The 21,591-nt window shown below is 40.6% G+C and overlaps 1 protein-coding gene across 1 annotated transcript in view; it reads right to left on the reverse strand.

Annotated features, from left to right (window-relative positions):
• Positions 1 to 1,835: 1,835 nt before the first annotated feature.
• COL3A1 (collagen, type III, alpha 1) overlaps positions 1,836 to 21,591 on the reverse strand; it is a gene marked incomplete at its 5' end in the record, with an annotated part of 25,609 nt that continues 5,853 nt past the window's right edge. Inside the window, 33 exons of the mRNA XM_010297198.1 lie at positions 1,836 to 3,005; positions 4,013 to 4,255; positions 4,448 to 4,635; positions 5,137 to 5,416; positions 6,120 to 6,227; positions 6,457 to 6,510; positions 7,737 to 7,844; positions 7,955 to 8,008; positions 8,652 to 8,759; positions 8,947 to 9,000; positions 9,401 to 9,508; positions 10,316 to 10,423; positions 10,550 to 10,711; positions 12,137 to 12,190; positions 12,692 to 12,745; positions 12,919 to 13,026; positions 13,363 to 13,416; positions 14,019 to 14,072; positions 14,177 to 14,230; positions 15,208 to 15,261; positions 15,795 to 15,902; positions 16,000 to 16,098; positions 16,194 to 16,238; positions 16,429 to 16,482; positions 16,858 to 16,911; positions 17,452 to 17,505; positions 17,635 to 17,688; positions 17,844 to 17,942; positions 18,261 to 18,314; positions 19,501 to 19,599; positions 19,727 to 19,780; positions 20,993 to 21,100; positions 21,237 to 21,290. Coding sequence (XP_010295500.1) covers positions 2,859 to 3,005; positions 4,013 to 4,255; positions 4,448 to 4,635; positions 5,137 to 5,416; positions 6,120 to 6,227; positions 6,457 to 6,510; positions 7,737 to 7,844; positions 7,955 to 8,008; positions 8,652 to 8,759; positions 8,947 to 9,000; positions 9,401 to 9,508; positions 10,316 to 10,423; positions 10,550 to 10,711; positions 12,137 to 12,190; positions 12,692 to 12,745; positions 12,919 to 13,026; positions 13,363 to 13,416; positions 14,019 to 14,072; positions 14,177 to 14,230; positions 15,208 to 15,261; positions 15,795 to 15,902; positions 16,000 to 16,098; positions 16,194 to 16,238; positions 16,429 to 16,482; positions 16,858 to 16,911; positions 17,452 to 17,505; positions 17,635 to 17,688; positions 17,844 to 17,942; positions 18,261 to 18,314; positions 19,501 to 19,599; positions 19,727 to 19,780; positions 20,993 to 21,100; positions 21,237 to 21,290 — 3,090 coding nt within the window. The remainder of the gene's footprint in view (positions 3,006 to 4,012; positions 4,256 to 4,447; positions 4,636 to 5,136; positions 5,417 to 6,119; positions 6,228 to 6,456; positions 6,511 to 7,736; positions 7,845 to 7,954; positions 8,009 to 8,651; positions 8,760 to 8,946; positions 9,001 to 9,400; positions 9,509 to 10,315; positions 10,424 to 10,549; positions 10,712 to 12,136; positions 12,191 to 12,691; positions 12,746 to 12,918; positions 13,027 to 13,362; positions 13,417 to 14,018; positions 14,073 to 14,176; positions 14,231 to 15,207; positions 15,262 to 15,794; positions 15,903 to 15,999; positions 16,099 to 16,193; positions 16,239 to 16,428; positions 16,483 to 16,857; positions 16,912 to 17,451; positions 17,506 to 17,634; positions 17,689 to 17,843; positions 17,943 to 18,260; positions 18,315 to 19,500; positions 19,600 to 19,726; positions 19,781 to 20,992; positions 21,101 to 21,236; positions 21,291 to 21,591) is intronic.

Consider the following 21,591-nt stretch of genomic DNA (forward strand, 5'->3'; position numbering starts at 1 on the left):
TAGGAACTTGATGTGCTGCAGGGAGTAATGGTGCTGCTAGCCTGAAAGCGTCAGGTAAGATTTTGGGGTTTTAAAATTATATTTCCCATGTAAAATAAAAGCTAGAGCCTTTTGCAAGCTGATCCAGTAAATCAGAGCTTAGAATGCAAGCCTTCTGAAGGTTAGCCTTATTTTCTAAGCTAATTGTTGTTTATTAACCTGGTCTGTTTCATACTTCTGTACTTTTATAGAAAGGTCTTTGAGATAATAGAAACATCAGAATCATAGTGGCTTAGTAAGTGACCCTCTGGAAAAAAATGAAGGTATTTAGATCAAGTGAATTATTTAATGGTGGTTTTGGCTGTTTCTTTGTGTTTTCTGCAAATGTTCCGGTAATCACCAGTAGAAATTATTAATCAAAGACTTGATTACTAGATGTTTTCTTTAGGAAAAAAAGTCCCCAAAGCTCCAGTTGTAATGTTGAGTAATTGCTACTAGTCATTCACATTAGTACTGGAGATTACAGAGGCTTTTTTTTGTCGTGCAGATTAAGACTGGGTTTTTCCAATGCATTTTTCCACCAGTCAGCATTCTTACCAGCTGCTTTCATAAAATTTCAACTCCAATCAAAAGAATTCCTACCACGTAATTTGTGTCAGATGAATATTATTATGTACACGTATTTCTCATCATCCATGAATGGTGACCATTTTCACCAGAAAATGAGGGGGTTTCCTGTGAAAGCCAGTATTTTGTATGAATTGTTGGCACTCTTATGTAGCATTAAGTACAGTCATGCCTGTGTCAATACTGCATTAAGTTGTATAAAGTGCTGTTAAGGTCTCCCCAGACTCCCACTATTCTGCTTCTGCGTGGGCATGTCCAAATTCTGTGATGCGAGAGCAGGGCAGTGTCTTGGGTCAGGCTTAAATCTGGTGAGATTTCTTAAAAAACACAGCATTTCTCTGCCCCGTTTTCCAGCTTGCTCCAATCCAGAAAGTATTCTGAGAGGATACATGATCCATAATCATCAATGAGAACCTTTAAGACTCAAGAATTTCTCTCTGATTGTTGTTGTCTCACCTTGTTTTGGAGGGTCCTTAATGACCCTGGGCTGCAGAGCAATGCGTGGCGGTGCAGTAATGACGTGGGAGCAGGCCTCTGTACCTTCCTGCACAAGAAAGACTGAGTAGCATCTATCGGCATCCACCCCGGGAGAGATTGCATGGCCCGAATTCTGTTGTGCGGCTTCCTCCTTCTGACCTGGAGCTTAAGTACTGTGGTAATTGTGTCTCCTTGAGTTTTTGCTAAGATCTGGGGATGGACTTAGTTGTGCAGCTCCAATGGCCATAAAAAAATATCAAGATGCTCAGATTGCCAGCTCCATCAGCCTGCTGGTGCAGCTCCTACATCAAACTGTAGGAGACCCTTCAGCCATTTATTTAAAGCTGCCATCTGAAAAGTTAGTAGCCTATGACAGCCTATTTATTTAGACCAAGGCAGGGTTTTTATGGGGAGGGAGGATTAAACTCTTACATTTTGTCCAAACTGATCTGCCTAGGTGCATGGGCGCTGTTTTGGATCTTGCTGTTGGAGCCAAATCCATGCTGATAGTCAGAGAAGCTCACCACGCTCGAAAAAATGAGCCACTGGATGGAGAGAAGTGGAAAAAGTAAGAAAGAACATTTCATAGTACGACGCACTCAACTGCATCCCTGAGGATCACCAAGCTGTCCTTCAAACAAATTATCTTAGAAAAATGAGGTAAGAGTGGTACCAGAGTTGTGTCCTGCCTTAATAATTTGTTTGGAAAAAAAAAAAGAGACACAAATAGTAAAATTAAAAGAAGTCGTCAGTTTTATGAAACAACAAGGAGTTTTATTAAGATATTTTATTATGTGTCTCTGTAAGGAATAGACCAACAACCATATAAAAGCTTACAAAGATGGTTAACCTTCAACACTATAAATGTGTTAACGTGACAGAAGAAATTCACAATTTTGCATCTTTATTGACTTTGACAGAGTGAAGGGATGAAGTTCTCGGCTATGACATGCCAATGACAATCTTTGACAGGAGACATTTATAATTGCTTTAAATCCTTTACTTTTTTTTTTTTTTTAAAAAGCAAGTCAATAACCCTGACTTGCAGAGTTAGGAGTGAAAAAATACATTAGCACCATCATATTAGTCTTTTACACTTCCCTAATTTTAGTGGTCTTGACCAGCAACGACAGGAAAGTAGAGAAGCACCTTTGATAACAGAATACAATCCAACAATAAAATTATGGTGACTACTGCCATTAAGGTATCAAAGTCTTAAAATACACTGTACTTTTTCACAGCTAATCAGTACAGAAATAGACAATTTTGTACCAAATTATTCCACTGAATTGACCACTGGGTCTGATATGTTTTGATTGATTTTTGGTTTGACTCATCAGACACATCCCAGTTTCTGTCCGTGTTGAGGTAGTTGAAACAGGGAGGCCTTACTAGCTTTATGGACTGCATCTTAGAAAGAAGGGTAAACTTTGGTACTGGGAGCAATCAGTGCTTTGTAAATTGGCTAACATTCAACTAATAGAACACAGTGTTGTTTTATTAAGTGTTGAAGTTGTATTATAGCACCACGGAGACATGTTTTGAAGATGGAATTTGGTAAAAAAAAATAGAGCAAAAAAGCATTTTTACTGTACTTTGTGTAATAGCGAAAAAAATAACCCTTGATATCAAATTGATTTTTCCCCCAGAAATTTTGTTAATAAATAACTGGGCTACAGATGGTCACCTGTACTAGCTGACAAGGCTAAAACAAAGGAGCACGGTTGGAGTGTGAATCTGTTTGCTGGGGTTTCAGAAAGAGCAGGATCTTTGACTTATAAGAAGCAGACCGGGCCAATGTCCACGCCAAATTCCTGATCAGGACCACCAATATCTATGGGTGCGATATCAACCACAGGCAACCTCATTGTCTTGCGCGTTCTGTATTCAAAGACTGTTTTACCCCATTCACCAGTGTGTTTCTGTGAAGTTAAAAAGAAAACAAACAAAAACACACATTAGAGAAATCAGCATTGGGCTATGTGAAAGTTATCCTACGGTTTACTGGATTTCATACTTTCTCTGGTCATGTGTCCCTCTCAACACCGTGAAAACTGGCTGCACTCTCTGTAGCAATGAACAGACAGACATTCTTCTCTGGACCTTTTATGTGAGGTCCTGGGGGGCTGCCGACCTTGAGGCTCAGAAGGGATGGGGTCCCTGATGGGCAGCAGAGTACTCTGGAGTGATGCCGGTGCCCTGATTTAGGAGGGAAATTGTGCTCTGCCTGCTGGGCGATGGCACAAAATGGCTGCTCTGCTTGGAAAGTGGTTTTAGCCTCAGGAAAAAGTGACAGTAGTAATGAGGTAGCTGTTCATGTTAAATGGCCACAAAACAGCTACAAAGTAGATGTGTTCGTGCATCCTTAAATGGCAGGTTTGTCATTTATGTCAGTGGTGGTTGTGCTTTTGGGACCTTAGACAGCAGGAGGGAGAAATTGTAGATGGTGTTTTGGATCTGTTACCGAAAAGGCTGCAGCTGCCCATCGATGTTACTGCGCCTCTCCAGCACTTTCTGCTGCGGTGAGCGAGGTACAGTAAAGCAGTGTTGCACCTGTGAAATGACTGTGTTTGCCCCTTCCCATAATCATAGCCCATGGCTTGCATCAGCTGGCCCTCACTTTTTGGTATGACTTAGTTTTAAACTTGACACAGGATGGTTCAAAACTTGGTCACTGTGACTTCGCTGACTTTGACTCTAAAGCAAGGCGATACCTGTAAAGCACAGATTTAAATGGGAGCACACCTCATTTCTACAGTTGCTACAGGAGTGGCACATCTGGCCTAGAGAATCTAAATTGCCCCAATTAGGTGTAACTGTGTCCTTTCCTTACCCAGCTGATGCAAAGTGCTCTCTTCTTTTATTATGGGTCTAGTCCTCTAGAGGGAATCATTTATTAAACTATCATACTAAATTCTTGTTTACTTACAGTACAGCCATCTTCCAGAACAGCATAGGTGAATTTGCTGTTTCCTTCAGCCTTGATCTCACTTTCCACAGAGCTCATCAGTTTCAGAGCTTTTTTAACATTTCCACTGGCTTGATCCATGTAGGCAATGCTGTTCTTGCAATGGTAGGTGATGTTCTGGGAGGCGCGGCTGGAGAGGATGCGGAGGAAGGCCAGCTGAACTTCCGACACATCCTCTGGAAGCTCGGGATCTCCATAGCTGAACTGCAGAGTACAAGGCATAACCAACAGTGTTTGTTTAGTCACGGCTCGGGCTGGTCCATATAGTTATTATTTCACATACTAAATAGTTTAGCTTAGTTTGATTTCAGGATTATTTACTAGAGTGTTGCAACGTACTCTGCAAGTACAATATGTGTACTACGTTTTGGGCTGTTAACTGTGGCAATTTCTTACCTGGAAGCCTCCATTCATAGATTCTCCAAACCAAACGTGTTTCCTTCCACTGCTTCCGCTGATCCACCAGTTTTTCCTTGGCACAGTGCTGGGGTTAGCGTTGAGGCATGTCTCACCAGTTTCCATATTACAGTATACTTTAATAGCGTCCATCTTGCAGCCTTGGTTAGGATCAATCCAGTACTCTCCTAGAGGTAAAACAAAAAGTTAAGGGGCTTAATATATTTGGAGAAGAATCTGACTGCATGATGGTGAAGCTTATCTGTCTGCCAGATTCCTGAGCCAAGTTAGGAAGCATATTAATTTTGATAGAAGAGATGCCACAGAAAATAAGATAATTGAAAAATCTACTGAGTTCATACTCAGTATACTGTAATATGACTGACATTTGAAGTAAATATAGAAGTTATACTTGTCATGGGGTTTTTTTCCATAAAATTACTTAAACAAATGTTCACTTATAAGCATGTATGGAGTGGAGTTGAAGTCAGAGGGAAGTCAGTGCACTTACTGCGTAAGTGCATAGTAAATTAAAGTTTAAAATTATTATTATATTTATCATTTTTATCATGACATTTGTTTAAGAAAAAAACGTATCGAAAGATTTTTATAGCAGATATCTGCACTTAAATACTCAAAGACAATAGCATTCGTCTGCTACCACTGGTGAAAATGAAAACCTCACATACCACTCTTGAGCTCAGGATGGCAGAATTTCAGATCTCTGCAGTTACGAGCTGGATTCTTCCGTGACCCATCAGGACTAATGATGTTTTCAATCTGGTTGTTAATTGATTTCATGGAAGATATGATGTCACCCAGATTGATATCATTTTCTTTTGGCTCATCTCGATATTCATACCCATAGCCCACTGGACCTTTTTCACCAGCACCCAGGGAAGCCACACCACCGCAACATGGACCAGGAGGACCAGAAGGACCCGGAAGACCAGGCTGGCCTGGTGGACCCTAAAAAATTAGTGAACATAGCGCTGACTATAGATCACAGGTTAAAACTAAAAGTCTGTGTGGGCCCTAACCTGAAAAAAAAATGAGAATTCTCACATAAACATCTAACTTACTTATTCAGTAAATAATGGCACTTGCTAGGTATAAACATGTGTTAGACTTCTCAGGCCTTTATTTTCCTAAAACGGGAATTTTCTTTTCCTAATTTTGTCAAGCTGCGACTGTCCTTCTTCTGGCTGGACGTTGAGAAGGAGAAGGAACCCTTTCCACCAAAATCCAGAGCGTAACCATTTCTTGGCTTTAGGAGAAGCGACTACGCCGGTGACCTTTGCAGTGCTGGCCTCTCCTCTAGAGGAGTCTGGGAAACCCGCCTCGTAGCTTCCAAGGCATAAAGGGAGTTTGTGCTCTGAAGTGGAGACCCTGCCTTCCCATGATAGACAGAAAAATCAATGATTGTCTGAGACTAGCCCAAGTGCATCAATGGTTACACTGAACTCCCAATGATCTGGGGGTTTTTTTGGATTTACTCCCAATGATCTGGGGTTTTTTTTGGATTTAGCCTTGATGGCTAGATACCTCCTAGCACTAACTCTGTCCATGAAATACAGAATTTTCCGAGGGAGATATCTAAGTGGGAGAGCACCCTATGTTCTATGAGTAATTCCTGAAGACTTGTTTGGTTGAGTGTGCACAAGTTACTTACTGCAGGGCCGCTTTCACCTCTGTTACCACGAGGGCCAGGAGGACCAATTGGACCTGGATACCCACTTGTACCATCTTTTCCAGGTGGCCCAGCTGGTCCTGGGGGACCCTAGAACAACATTGAACACAAATAACATGGTCAAAATAGTTTAACAGATAATCTCAAATTCAGAAATACTTTGTGAGAGATTTCAAACAGTTCTGTATGATTTATCAGGTGTCTGTCTTCAGCTGCTGCCTGTTAAGATGGCAAAGTCTAAAAAAATGTATTTTTCTGGTTTTTAACTACAGAGCCTGAATCTTCCTTCCAGTTACGCTAAGCAAGGAGTTTTTCCTACCCTTGCACCTGAAGCTCCTGGACTTCCAATTGCACCTTGTGGACCCAGGGGACCCTATGAAGAAAAGAGAAGTCAGTCATACACCTCCCAGGAATATTTTGTATCTAGCTGGATGTACCTTACATAGAGACGTTGAAACATCTTTAAGATTTTATGTAACATATCCTTATAAAAACCCTATGTCACGTATGAGAAAGAATGGTTGCTATTTTTTAACTAGAAGAAATTATCACACGTTCTGTGTATGAAAATATCAGTGATGCAGTATCATCCAAAATGCAAGAAAGCCAACTGACATCAACAAACTTTGGATGAAATCTTGTATTCGTAAGAATACATAGCTAGAGGCCCCAAATTCTGCATATTACCATAAAATCATATTACCAGTCAAGTTATTTAAATAACTAGACAAACATGTTTTCAAATGCATTAAAAAATTTGCTCTATATGCACCTCAAAAAACTAAGCTATATGTTTAAAACTGATTGACCATCTTGCTGTCATAGCGTAAATGAACACTTATTAGACTTTTTTTTTTTTTTTTTACTCCTGTTGTATTGTCTTGTTAAATAGGTTGGTATTGGTGGCATTTATAGTTAACTCTTGCACCTTTTTGACATCATTGGTAAATTAACTAGGTCAGTTTTGGTTCCTTGATTCTTGCTGGTATCATGAATGCTATTAATAGTTCTTTTTGGTATAAATCAGATTTTTAGTTGTCGTAAATACCTAGGGCATGCCTGTCCATTACCTTTCAATTCTCTTAGCCATTAAGAACTGCTCAAAATGGTAATGCATGTTTACAATTCAGCAGTTTACAAACTTTACGATTTTGTGCTCATTTTGCCCTAGTATTAATTGGGGCAAAAGATGCATGACAAGAGAGAGGTCTTTGGACTCCGAGTAGCTTTTCCTTGCATTTAAAATGTCCGTCCAGCACAGATTTCTAATAGACAAATATTTCAACCCCTATTTCTATCTTTTACAATTTAATCAGGAATAGCCTATGCAAACAAACGGGAGAAGCGTTTGTTCCAGGCAAAGGCAGACCTGTAGCTCAAAGGGGTTTTAGCAAACCCAGCTTTAGCTCCTAGCAGCAGTTCTCTCAGGTTGGTTCAGGGAATCTGGACTTTAGAACACATTTGACAACCAAAGTACACACAGGTTCTTTATACCTTTTTCATTCCTCAGTAAATTAGTTGACGCTTACTAGTTACCTGGGACCCAAACCACAGGAACTAAAACCAGATGTAATTCCCAACCCAATGCAAAATACTCACAGGTGGACCAGGGAGACCGGGAGTACCAGGAAATCCTCGATGACCCTTTATGCCGCTGCTGCCTCTCTCACCAGTTTCACCCTTATCACCACGAGGACCTTGAGGACCCTTTAAGAGTAGATTCAGAGTAAAAGGAATACATAATGAAATAAGAAAAATGCACAAATAACAAGAAATAGTGAGTGTCTGTTATCACAAATACTTCAAAAATTACTTACAGCAGGACCTCGAGCACCAGCAGGACCAGCAGAGCCAGGAGGGCCAGGGGGACCCTGTGACACAACAGGAATAAGATGGCATGGATCAACCTGGCGTTGACTAGACTGCCTTTTTATCTCCAGGTAAGCAGTACGTTCAAAGCCAGCAGCCGTTGGGAAACAAGGGGAAATTCCATACGCAAGAATTCTGGTCGGTTCCTTTTTCTACCGATGTTAGTCTTACTCAGCTGCTTGTAGGCACTGATACACACCACATGCACTGGACCCCTTCTGCATTTTGTGAGGTGCTCAGTGCTCAAGCTGTGCTGGCGTCAGCACTTCTCAGAAATAACTTGAAGACTTCCAAAGTTACTCCCTTAGTTTAAATAAATAATGTCGCTTGTGCTGCATGAGCACCAGATGGGATAGAAATTAAGATAGGGCCTGGTGGGATGATGTGCTTTTTGGCATCCTAAGGAGTACACTGATTTTTGAGCTTAATTTATATACAGTGATCAGGAACATAAACTGTGATGTGGTTCCCCTTGATGTTCTAATAAAAGAGGTCCTCAATGCCAAGAACCTATGATAGTAAGAAATGTATGACTCTTCCAAACTTCCACTTTATGTAGTTTGGAAGAAGCATTTGGAAGCATGAGACGGACACTGCGTGGGAAAGGTATGTACATAAGCAGTAAGCCGTCTACTTTGGTCTTACCTGAAATCCTCTTTCACCAGCTTTTCCAGGTGCACCGTTGCTACCTGCAGGACCAGGGTGACCAGGAGGTCCTGGAGGGCCAGGAGAGCCACTTTCACCACGGTCACCCTGCAGGTAGTCACAGCGGACAGGATAAGAAATTTAACGTTTTACAGAACTACAATGTAAAGAGTATATTCAATGGAGCATAAGAGATTCAAGGAACAAGTTTTATATTAGCACAGAACCAGCTATGTATATTGTCATCTCTGCATAACGTTTATTTGGCAATCTAAAGATATTGGTGATTTCTTACTTTGCCTCCTGGGGATCCATCACGTCCAGGCAAGCCATCTGAGCCAGGGTTACCCTGGAAAAAAAGAGTGTGCATAAGCTGGATAACGAACAGACAGCTTGTTTTCCAGTAAGCTTAAATAATGCTGATCAAAGAAAGAGAAAGCTTTCAGGAAGGAAGAGTTCCTGGAGGTGGAGAGACCCACAAGAGATCTATCAGACCTGCATTATTTTGTAGGCGTACAGGCAGCGCAGTCTCTTGTGCAGTTCCAAGTGAGGCAGAGATGGGGGACACAGGTTGCAAAAGGTATAGCAGAGACACGGGGCTACACCACCTCACGTGAGGATGTAATCTGCCCAGGTCCCTGTGCATCAGGCACTCGAGGGAGACTCTGTGAACCTTAACGCGTATTTACTCCCCGAGTCTCCTGTTTGTAACTCACAAGCTAGCAGGCGGGCCTAACACCTCCACTCACATCTCTGCCAGGCTCTCCAGGTAAGCCTCTTTGTCCAATAGGACCTTGTGGACCGGGAGCACCGCGTTCTCCAGGGACACCATTGGTGCCTGGTTTACCATCTTCACCCTGAACATAAAAGGGAAAGGATTTTCTTGCAGATGATGTACTTAGGCAATACCACCATATTATACGTCTTTAAATCTGTAGCGATTATGAAGGAGACCTAATAAAGTGAAGGGCCAGCGTGACTTTGGTGATTATGAATACTCAAAATAAGTAGATAGATAAGATAGATAAAAACGTAAGAAAGATTAAAAACTTGGCCAAACTGGTTTCTTTTCATTGCTACCAATCTTCACGCAAGGCCACTGAACCCGAGGAGCATTATTGTTTTGTCAACTAAGAAATGGGTATCTCCCTTCTTATGTGCCCAAAAACAATAGCCAAAGCAGTTAACAAAAACATGCTGGTCTATCACAATATGAGCGATAAAATACAAACCAGGCCTCACACCACCTCTTCTGGAGGGAGGTGCAAGTGTTTTCCTGTGTGGGTCATAATATTAAGCAAGAAACGTACCGAGAACTAATCAAAGATAAACAACTTGCAGTAGGTGAAACTATGACTCAGTTCTTGTCTCAAGGAGAGTTTATAGCCCATTGACCTCCTAAGTGGGTGAAGCTGGTTATATACTTCTGATCCAGGCCTCTTGGTAAGAGAGATTAAAGACAACCTCACATCCCACAGCTGCTGGTTACCAGACATTTTAAAGCCTGATGTTATAAATGTAAACAAAAAGAACTGTAAATTCTGTAGTCTGCACTAAAAATGTAACACATGCATTGCTTGTTGTAACACAAAGCTATTTTTAGCAGCTGAATTATAGTCATTGCGTTAGCTTTGAGGCTATTGCTGCAGCAAATGCGCTCTCACCTTGGCACCCGCCATGCCGGGTGGGCCGCTCGGGCCACGCAGACCTGGCAAACCTGTGTTACCCCGGCCGCCCACGATGCCTTGAGGACCTGTTTCTCCTGGTGGCCCCTGTTTAGGAAAAGGTCAGATCAGTCAATACTGAGCATCTCTGACGTTCAATAGGTGGCTTCTTATTCTTGACAAACATAATCCTTCTCAGTTAGTATAATGGTCCCTGGCTGGGTGCGTACTTACCCTTTCTCCTCGTGCGCCTGGTGGCCCTTTTTCACCTGGTGTGCCAGGCTCACCTCTTGTTCCAGCAGGTCCTGGACCGCCCGGAGAACCAGCGCTACCAGGGGGTCCGGGAGGCCCATCCTTGCCTGCGGGCCCTGCACTACCAGGGGGACCTGGACTACCCTAAAAGGAATTTTAAAGAGAAGAGTGTGAGCTGTGTTAACTGAAACACCAGCACACGCTTACCGGTCTTGACCTTTCCTCATGAAAGCCAACCAGGTTTGATTCATTGCCTGAAGGTGGATTTGGGGTCCAACCCTCTGTGCACCCAAATCCGTCTGGTCTTATAAAGAGAATCCTTTCACCTACCACTTTCAAACCTGATTTTCTTCCCCCTGCTGTCTAGACATGAGGTTTGCATAATGCAACGCCTGCACAGTTTGGGTGCCCAGTGTTTGTAATGCATCCAACGCAGGATACACGTTCCTCACTCAGGGCTCTGCCACAGAAATTTGAAATAGTGGCAGACCCCACTGATTTCTTGAATCACTCATGCCAGATACGTTTAAGGTGGTGTCTTGTCTTGGACACGCGCAGAATGAAATGTCTTTCATTAAAACTCCTAGCTTAGCCAGTCGGTGACAAGAATTATGTTGGCTTTAACAGTAATTCAAATAAAAGCCTACTTTTTTCTTATATTCAGCAATATTCTAATTTCTGTCTGCCTGTAACCGTAAGACAGAAAATAAAAATCTGTTAATTCAAGTGTAAAAGTTTTCTTACTTTATATCTCAGTTACCAGACAACAAAGGATAACTTATCATTTTGATTTTAAAATGGGCAAATCCGCTGTATTTTTTGTATTTTCTTAATTTTTAAAGAATCAGAAAGCAGAATCTGATTTTTACTATGCACGTCACAAATAGGTGCATGTTGAACATGCAAGGACATTACGAAACAGCTTTTGTTCACACACAGATATTGTATAAAATACAGGAATTAGCTGATGCATCAGCATACATTCTTGTAATAGCACACTGCAGACTGGTAGATTAAACTTCAGATGCAGGCCATAGCATAAGAGAGAAATTTCTGATTGCCACAAGAACCTTTCCAAACTCCTCTGTCCCAAGGCAGTTAAATCTAACACCATTCCATCCTACAGGCAACTAAAAACAAATCTGCAGTGATCTACAAAACGTAGTTTTGAAAATGCGTATCGGTTCAAGATCTTGACTTGACTATTTCTTGCATCAGAAAAGAGCAAGAAAGAAGACGGATGTCTGCCACCAACGGACATGCTCGGGGACCTGACCCAGGAGGAGGACTCCACTAACTCTGATGGCCTTTGGAAAGCAAAGCATAATAGGAGGAGGAGGATCAAGACAGTAAGTGAATGAATTACTTACTATTCCATATGAAATGAGAGGAAAGTAAACTTGCTTTTGCAGAATTTTTTCCGTAAGGCCAAACGTCGTATTCAGAATGCTTTTGCTTATGTGATATTCATGTCAAGGTACATAGAGCTCAATATAGTTTAATACATTAAGATATGTCTAAATATATCCAAAAGGTAAGAATGAAAGCAAAGGGGGCTAAGACACTTACATTGTTACCAGGGGGACCAGGTAGACCACGAGCACCAGGGAACCCAGCAGCACCCTGTAAGACACCAATACTCTTAGTTAGCATTTTCTGAAGATTGGAAAACCAGGAACAAACTGATTTTTATACAACAGCTGACTGACTTAGAATTCTATTTAGCTGTTTTACGTAAAACCTGAATTAAATGACCTGGAACGAAACAAGAAGTTCACTTTTTTTGTTTGTTGTTTTGCTTTGCAAGGGAAGGTCCCAAACGCTCTTCAAAGGTGAACTAATGGGCTCAGAGAAACTTGGCAAAGACGGCATGCAAATCTAATAACTGTTGAGATAAGCCATTTTATAGCCTCGGGTCCTTGTGCCAAAAGCAATTTTGGCACCTTATATTAAAATCAATGTAATCCAGATCACTAAACACCTCAACTTTAATTACTCCTTGTGGAACACTTTAATTATTCTTGAACTGCAGATATCGAAGTCACTGAAGGTCTTGTTTTTCATTTACAGAATGTTTGTTGTAACAGACTCATTTATCAGTGACTGAGTCAAAGAGATACTCACAGGGCCTCCAGGAGACCCACGTTCTCCTTTTATTCCTTGGGGACCAGGTGGACCCTACATGGAAGGAAACAGAAAAAACAAATGATTTGACAAATAGATTAAGATTATAGGAAGCGTCATTAAGTTTCAGGCAGTTCAAATGCTTGCATTTGGGCCCAGCCACCTTGAGGCCAAGGGAGAACTGAAGAAACTTCTCTTTGTAGCAATAAGGAACAGCAAGAACTTACTGGTGCACCAGGACCACCTTGTGGACCTGCAGCTCCAGGGGGTCCAGCCTCTCCTCTTAGACCAGGTGGGCCTCTTTCTCCTTTCCCACCAGGTTCCCCATTTTGGCCCTGTAGAATAATTACATTGTTATTTTACGACTCAAAAAATGCAGATGGTATCACTGTGATAAGAAACCCTATACAGATACTCTTCTGAAGGGAATGTAAATATTAAATTAAATGTGAATGCAGTTGAGCTGCTTTGGTCTACCTGTACAGGAAGGGAAGGATACAGAGATTTTGCTCTATGTGACAGAGTACAGAAAGAGTAGCAAACGAATCAGACGTGTGCAGCAGGTATGTATATTAAAGGGGTTACAGCAAGCCCTTCTGAGATGTGGAGGAACTTAGAGAAACTAAACCCTTGATAATCATACCCAATTGCTTTTAAGTACTTATACTTACTGGAGCTCCAGGGAAGCCAGCAGGTCCAGGAAGACCTTGTTCTCCTCGTTCACCCTGTAGAAAACAGCATGTCAGCAATGGAAGATGTTAGAAAGACAGACTTCACTTTACAAGTTAGAGAACACTCCCATGAATACCGCCGAAGTTTCTTCGTCTTATTAGCCTTTGGAGGGAAAAAACCTAACAAAACAGCAGTTGCTCCTAAGCTCTAAAAACAACTGTTCAGGAATTATCAGACAATTATCTAAAGTGTGACAAACTGATCTCAGTTCCACCTCTATAAACCCTGAGCAAAATCCATGGTGTTTCCCAGATCCAGCTGAGATCCAAATGTGCTGTTTTATCAATCTAAAATGCAAATATAAGAGTATTTTTAAAACTTTACTGAACTGTAAGACAAGATGGAAACAACTGCTGCTCACGCACTTGCCCTGACCTGTCACCGCAGCCCTCCAACCCCTTTGCAGTGCTAAAAGCACTGATTTTCTGAAACCCCTAGTACCTGTAAATCCCCAGGCACCAGGAGCTGAATGTGCTTCATTTATTTTGAACTCAAGCCACACGTGTTCCTGATAAGGTCAGTGCAACACTGATGTCTATACTAGGCTAGAGAAGCCACAGTGAAGTTATACTGGAAGAAAAGTACTATCACTTACAGGACCACCACGGGAACCCATCGGACCTGGCGCACCTGCTGGACCAGTCTCTCCCTGTAAGGAACCAGGAGGATTACTAGGTGTTTTTCTTCTTCCCTTGAGAGAGCCGCCGGTGTGACTGTTTACACTATCACACATCATTATAGAGGATGCTTTACCTTATCTCCAGGTGGGCCGGCAGGACCAGGAGGACCGATGGGACCTACATTACCCTAAACAATTAGAAAATAATATATTTTGTATCAAAATATGACAACGTCAATTCCTCTATTTCAACCGATAGCATTTATGTTTCAGTGTAAACAGGTTTCTAAAGATATGTAAATGGAAGTAAGCCTACAATGCCAGCGTGCTCTTGCACGCTACGTTTTGGAGTGACACTTCCAGATCACACCATTTTGTGATGTGAGAGATCCCCAATTGATTTATCCTCTCCCCACCCCCATCTAAACCTAATCCAAAATCACCTGAATTTAGTAGGTCTCTTTCAATGGTAGACAATAAAAGTTATGCATTGCGCTAACTTCTCGTGTAGATAATTGGTCCACATTTCTTCAGTATATGTTCAACATCTCTTGACTTTTTTCCTTCTTGAGAATTTAATGTATACCTGATGGTTTCAAATACATTTCTTCTACTGCCTCTAACTCCTACAAGCTGCATTTTTATATTTGTCATCTCTCATTATTTTGATGTATATATCTAATGAGTACATGCAAGCAGTATATGTCTATGTATCAAATGTCTGCTTTATGTGTAGATGCTGTATAAATATATCATACGCAGTAACCTGTGGAAATATCCTGTATGAGAACGCTTACTACCATCACGTCTTTTTGTGCTTCATTATAGCCAGCATTTTCCTCATCAGGCAGCTAGATTTAGGAAGCTAGTAACATTTTCTCTACTTTTGTATGGGTGCTTTCCCTCCAAAACACTGTCCCAATGACTTGTTTGCAAGCAGAAGATTACAATTCTATTATATCTACCCAAGCAGCTGTAATCACAAAAGCTAGCATGAAGTCTAAATTAGTTTACAAAACCAGATTTGCATTGCTGCAATGAATACAATTGGGATTATGACTTCACCTCTCCTAGACTGTATTTATTTCCTGTAAGTTTACTCATGTTCTAGTGTAGACTATGTGAAGCTAAGCGATAAACTGCTAGATGTATAAAGAGTACTCACTCTCTCTCCTCTTGCACCAGGAATGCCATCAGCCCCTTTGCCACCAGGTTCTCCCTAGCCAGACGTAAAAAGCAAGCATAAGACGAACATAATGGGGGAAAAGAAGAATTACAACATTACTGAGGAGAGGACCTCACACTGAGGGTATCTCGATAACCAGATTTCCTTAATATGTGATCGTACAAATCTAAAATTGGGGATGACATTCTGCCCAGTATTCAGCATCAGATACTGAATACTTCGATGGAAAAAAACACAAATTGATTCAAAATGGAGTCTATGCCAAAGTATTTGCCTGTGGTATGACTATTCTCATTGTTTACTAGCTTTGTTAGACCTGTTTTGACATACCCCTCCCCCAAGAGATCTACCACAGCAAAATATTTAGCATATATTAAACCAGGTGAAAAATCCTATCGTTTTTAACATACAGGACCCATATCCCACTGCTAAATCAACAATACTGCTACACAGTCACTACCTCTGAAATCAGGCCAAAAGTGAAGGCGTGAACAAACCCAGTGCCTTGTGGGAAGCTAGCGCTGAGTTAGCATAAAACTGGCAGAGCACATGTGTGGGTGTGGTACCTTATCCCCTTTTGGTCCAGGACTTCCAGAAGCTCCTCTTTCTCCTGGCATTCCCTGTAAGCCAGGCAGCCCTGTGCCTCCAGGGGCACCAGGGGGTCCAGGAGGACCCTACAGAGTAACAAAAAATAATCAGAAAAGATTAAAAAAGAGAACATGAACCTGAATGATGCACATAATAGCAGGAAGCAAGCAAGTCTGTGGGTACCTTGGCACCTTCTGAGCCAGCCGGACCTGGCCCACCTCTTGCTCCAGGAGGTCCTGCAGGACCTGGTGCACCACGTTCACCTGGGATACCATTTTCACCCTGTGGCAAAGAAACGTGTTTGTTATTCTTCGTTGTCAGGCTCATAGTTCGTTAACTCCTTAATGTAATTATAGAACTGTTGCTCTATGATTTACCTTAGGGCCTGGGAATCCGGGTCCTCCAATGTCACCTTTTGGCCCCTGTTTATGAGCAAATGCAAGTTATCCATGTGCCTTACTTAGTACATTTGTTTCTCTCAACTATTATCTATTAAAGCAGACATCTCTGCTCTGCAGAGGGCTGATAGCTGTCTGAATTTGGAAACGCAATCTAGCTAGAGCTTTTCATAGATTTTTTTTGTTGTTTTAAGAAAAAGGAACTACTACTTACTGGTTCTCCAGGCTTTCCATTCTCTCCAGCTGGTCCTGGTCCACCAGGCAATCCCTATATGAAGGAACAGTATTATCAAGCAATCATGTCTGTTTGTTACACAGATAAATTAGGCATTTGCCTATCTAGCGCATTTTTTTTGACACAAAGATGTGCATCCAACTCGTTCCAATCCTTTACAAAGTAGGAGGTGCTCATTTGATAGCTAGAGATTTTACGTGACATAATCTACTGAGCTAGCTATCTGCTCTGCAATCATGAAATACTAAGCAGTAACTTTTGTCAACTTGTTGATCTGTCTTACTTCAAAATACAATGACATGCACCCTGATGAAATGCTTAGATGCCTCCTTTTTTTTTTAGTGTGTGTGTGTGTGTTTGTTAGTCTTTTAAGAAGAATCAGAAACTAATAAAACAAACACACAGTACCTGGAGGCCGGGTGGACCTGATGGTCCCGGTTCTCCTCTCTCCCCAGAAGCACCCTAGAATCAAACAAAAGAGAAAAAAAAATACAAAATTGTCTGAGAACATTTCAACATAGAAACACCTCCACACCCCCTCTGATTTAGGCCTCCTTATCATGACGACACTGCACAGTCCCAAAGACTAATGTATCTTGGCGTTCTGGTATTTGCTCTTTTCACTCCAACATTTGGATGTAATTCAGCAGGCAAATTTATACTTGATACTAGTCCGAAATGCTAGCTCTGAGAAACGTTACAGGGAGCAAAAAAAAAATGCTTCAGTTTGAAAAGGTGGTAGATCCCCAAGAGCTCTAAACTGACTTTTCATTTCAACTTATACCAGGTACACCTGACCCAGGTTTTTCTAACAGAATTTTGAGCATTAATTTATTAAAATAATAGCAAAGAAGAGCTCTTTTATTTGTCTTCATAGAAGGAGATTACTTTAATAATTAAAAATATTTTCCTTCCCCTAAATTCACAGTCTCTCTCTGTAGATGCCAGACCACCTTGGCAATAACTGGTAACTGCCTCTTATGATGGGACCACTACACTTACAGTAGGTCCAGGAGGACCTGGGAGGCCAACATCACCGTTCTTCCCAGCAGGACCCTATACAAAGGCAAAATCAGGATATGGTTATGTGTTGGTATAATTTTTGTAAGACTCACCCAATTATTATTAACAATATGTCATTACTAAATTAATTCTATTATTAAACAAAATGTGAATGAAACTTACAGGTGTTCCAGGTGGTCCACCAGGGCCTCTTTCTCCATTCTTACCTGGTGCACCCTTGCAAAAGAGAACAATCACATTTAAAATACCTGTTCCGGTCAGCGTACAGTAACTTAAAGCTGCAGCACCAGCCAGCCCCACTATGGAGCAACTTATTTTACCATTTGACTGATCAAGCATAAGCACAGGAGAAGTGGAGAAATCCCACTCACCTCATTGCCCTTAGGACCAGGGAAACCCATTACGCCTGGCTGACCACGGGGGCCCGGAGGGCCAGGGGGACCAGAACGGCCAGATTCACCCTGATTACCCTGGGATAAGCAAAAAAGAAATGAAGACATGGCATCTGCCAGGGGAAATACATGAATGTCTGTAACTCATTAAATAATGAGTCAAGGCGAGGTAAGGCTAGACAGTCATTCAAAACTTACTATGCATTTTTCAACTAAGCTTCTGTATACTTTGTATTTTAAATAGTATTAAGTGACAAGATTTACAGAACGTTCTATCAAGACAACAAAAAAAGAGACAATTAATCTGACTATGATAACAACCTGTCTCGTAGGTACTGTGGATGAGGGTAAGGTCAGTAGGAAGACCAGTATAAAATATTTGCACAATGTACATACCGGAGGGCCAGGTTTCCCATCGCTTCCTGGGCTTCCTGGAATTCCGGGCAAACCCTATAATTTAAGAAAAAAAAAAAAAAAAAAAGTGGCATTCTTCAGTTTAAAATGTGTAGTATTAAGTTACAATACCTAAATATAAATATATAAAAATATATTTAAAACCACCTGCTTGGTTTTAACTGCTTCAATAAAGATTAAAATTCATCTCATTCCCTCCCTCCCATTAAGAGGAAAAATTGGAGAAAGCTAACAAATTCTTTTGTTAGGAGTTTATTGCTTTCTCTGAGATTCGTTGTATTTAAACAAGGCATCAGACATGAACCAATGTGCACAACACTTGTATTCTTTCATTATTTGGGAAGCAAATTAATTTCAGATGGTAAAAATCAAAGAATGAAATAATTTTCACTATGTCCTTGTCCTTAAAATCAACACAGCTTTTAACATATTTTTAGTTAACTTGTTTTAAGTTTTTAAAAATTATTTTTGTGGTATTTTAAATAATTCATTTAATTTCCAATCAAATCTTATTTAACTCCCAGAAGCCTGCGGTAAGGCTGACTTTAGAATTTCAGTGTACTACTTGTCAGCAGTTGCTAATTCTTAGTATAGCTCACAGAATGTTATTACAATTTTACATATTACATATTACACATCACACAATAGGTTCTCTCTGAAAAGCTTCTTAATATGTACTACGAAATCTGAGCAACAGTTTATTTGCATTAACTGCAAATAAGCAATAAATATAATAAATACTTAGGTATTCATATGTATCAATGTATAATTTACCTATTGAATTTTTAAATTCAAGGTTATTTAAATAATACTTCAAATATAAAATATTTAAACACAACAACTCAAATACCTATGAAATATAAGAAACATAATAAAATTTATAATACGTTCTAAGATTTGCTACAATGCAAATAAGACAACACGGGAACTAATCCAAAGCTAATCCACACTGAAGCTGTATCTCATGATAGTGCACGGCCTACTCGGGGGACTGGGGACCATGTTCAGCCTCATCTAAGCTTCCCCGTTCACTTGTGACAGATGTTCTCTGAACGCTCCCTGTCTCTGCATAGTTATCTGCTACACGGCGAACAGATGTCCTCTACTTGAAAGAATGAGTAACAGCACTGAATTTTTCTAACTGCACTTCTCTGTTGTATCAGCTCAGATGAGCCATCTCTGATGGAGTTTATCTCGTTTTCTTGGAGATGTCCCGTCTTACTCTCATTCCAGGAAGACCTGGGCCTCCATCTTGTCCACGCTCTCCTGCAGGTCCACTTGGGCCAGGAGGACCTGGGCTACCACGTTCACCTGCGGGACCCTAAAAAACAGATGTTGAAATTCACAGCATTGAAATTGGCATCATACTGAATCTCAAACTGCCCATTCAAATCCACACAGATTCCACAGAAGTTTGGGTGGTTTTTTTTTAAGAGGAAGACTCGTACCTTTTCACCTGGAAGTCCGTTGCTACCGGGTAAGCCACGGAAACCGGGGGAGCCCTGCCAAATTAAAGAACAAAATACGGATCACAGGCAATACTTAGGTAATGGCAACTGTTTTTTCTAAACTATTTACGCTTAGACATGTTATTATGAAAATTAATGAAAGAAATACGTGGAAATGACATTTCACTGTGGCAGGTCTACAGAATTATTTTCTCTTTGGATATAACTCTACCGTTGAGATCATAGCCAGTCCTCCACTATTTTTTATCCAGCCCTGCATTAGTTACTTTACTCATGATTTTTCTAAATTCATATAAAAAATAAAATAACATATTCAGTCTTGAGCAGTTATTTTCTTCTAACTGAATACTGAAAAGAGCTCTTTTGTATTATTACAATGTTTATATTTACTATCTTCATTGCTTACAAGACATTTTAATTATCAAATTTAATTTGCTGCCCCACTTACATATTTATTATGATTAAATTGCTCACTGTGCATCTTTGGTTTTCTCATAGCTTCACCAAATACTGCAATCAATATTATTACATTAAGAGTTATAAACAGATCAGTACACAATTTCCTTTGATTCAGATGAGAACAGGAATCTAAGATTTGTAAGGGTGTTTCTGTTTATTGTGTGGAATAAATCAATTCAAGAATTCCTGTGTGAGAATGTTCTTTGGGAAGTTATTGAATATACTAGCTAAAAAACCCGTCGTTGATAAAGACAGCCCGATAATATCGTTGTTAATGACATTATTGACATTGAACATCTATTGACAAGCTGACATAAAGACATATTCTGAAAGTAGAGGAATTTGCATTAATTTCACTTTCCACAGCTGAAATTTTGCAATTGTTCATTTTTGTAACCCGAGAAGTGATTTTGAAATCTGTTGTGGGTTTTTTTTGTTTGTTTTTTTTTGGTTTTTTTTTCCCAAGCCCTGTGTAGTTCTCACACTTTAAGGTTGCCTTTCAGCACAAAGCTTTTGATACAAACTTCAGGTCTATAAGATTACTGCTTCTTCAATATCAAAACAGAAAGAAATTATTTTAGACTGAGATAGATCCACGTGCTGCAATTCAGATAAGGAACTTGATAAGAATTCTCTGCAGTCTTGTAAGCCAGTTTCACATCTGGAATTTGCTGAGAACAGATATGGAGCCAAATTTCTCCTCAAAGTATTTTGAACGCCAGATTCTGCTGCGTCCATATTAGCTCAAAATGTACCTAGAGTGCATGGTCACCTACAGCAGCTTACCCTTTCTCCAGGTGTACCAGGTACGCCATTCTGGCCGGGTTCACCATTTGCACCTCTTTTGCCTTCCTCACCAGGAGGTCCAGGAGCACCTGGGGTGCCGTTTTCACCCTGGCAACAACAACAAAAAAAACCCACCAGTGAAGTTAGAAGTCTCCGGAAGAAAACCCCGGATTTTGTATGGGGAACGATTCAGAGTTCAGGCTTCCTTGGAAGAATTCTCTGCATGTATTTTAAAATGACTTACACGCTCGCCTTTTGGGCCTGGATCTCCCTTTGCACCATTCTTACCAGGTTCTCCCTAAACAGGAGAAAATCCCATTAAAATTATGGATTGAAACAGGGTATTATTCTAGAAATAGATGTGATATCTTTCAAACTATTGGTTCATTATTTTACGTTCTACAAAGGTGAACCTGGATGTGGAATGCATGGGGCTCCTTAAAAATCCAGTAAAGAAAAGAAGTGCTACAATCTTAAACACCACCAAGTAGAATTTTATGTCTGTTTTTGAGCTATTTCAGACATCATTGTGACTTGTACTTGAAGTCCTTAAGTGTTTCTTTGAGGAAGAACTACATGTGGTATGAGGCTATCAGGAA

This window comes from Phaethon lepturus, unplaced genomic scaffold (genome assembly GCF_000687285.1).
Source record: "Phaethon lepturus isolate BGI_N335 unplaced genomic scaffold, ASM68728v1 scaffold12711, whole genome shotgun sequence".
NCBI classification, from domain to species: Eukaryota; Metazoa; Chordata; class Aves; order Phaethontiformes; family Phaethontidae; genus Phaethon; species Phaethon lepturus.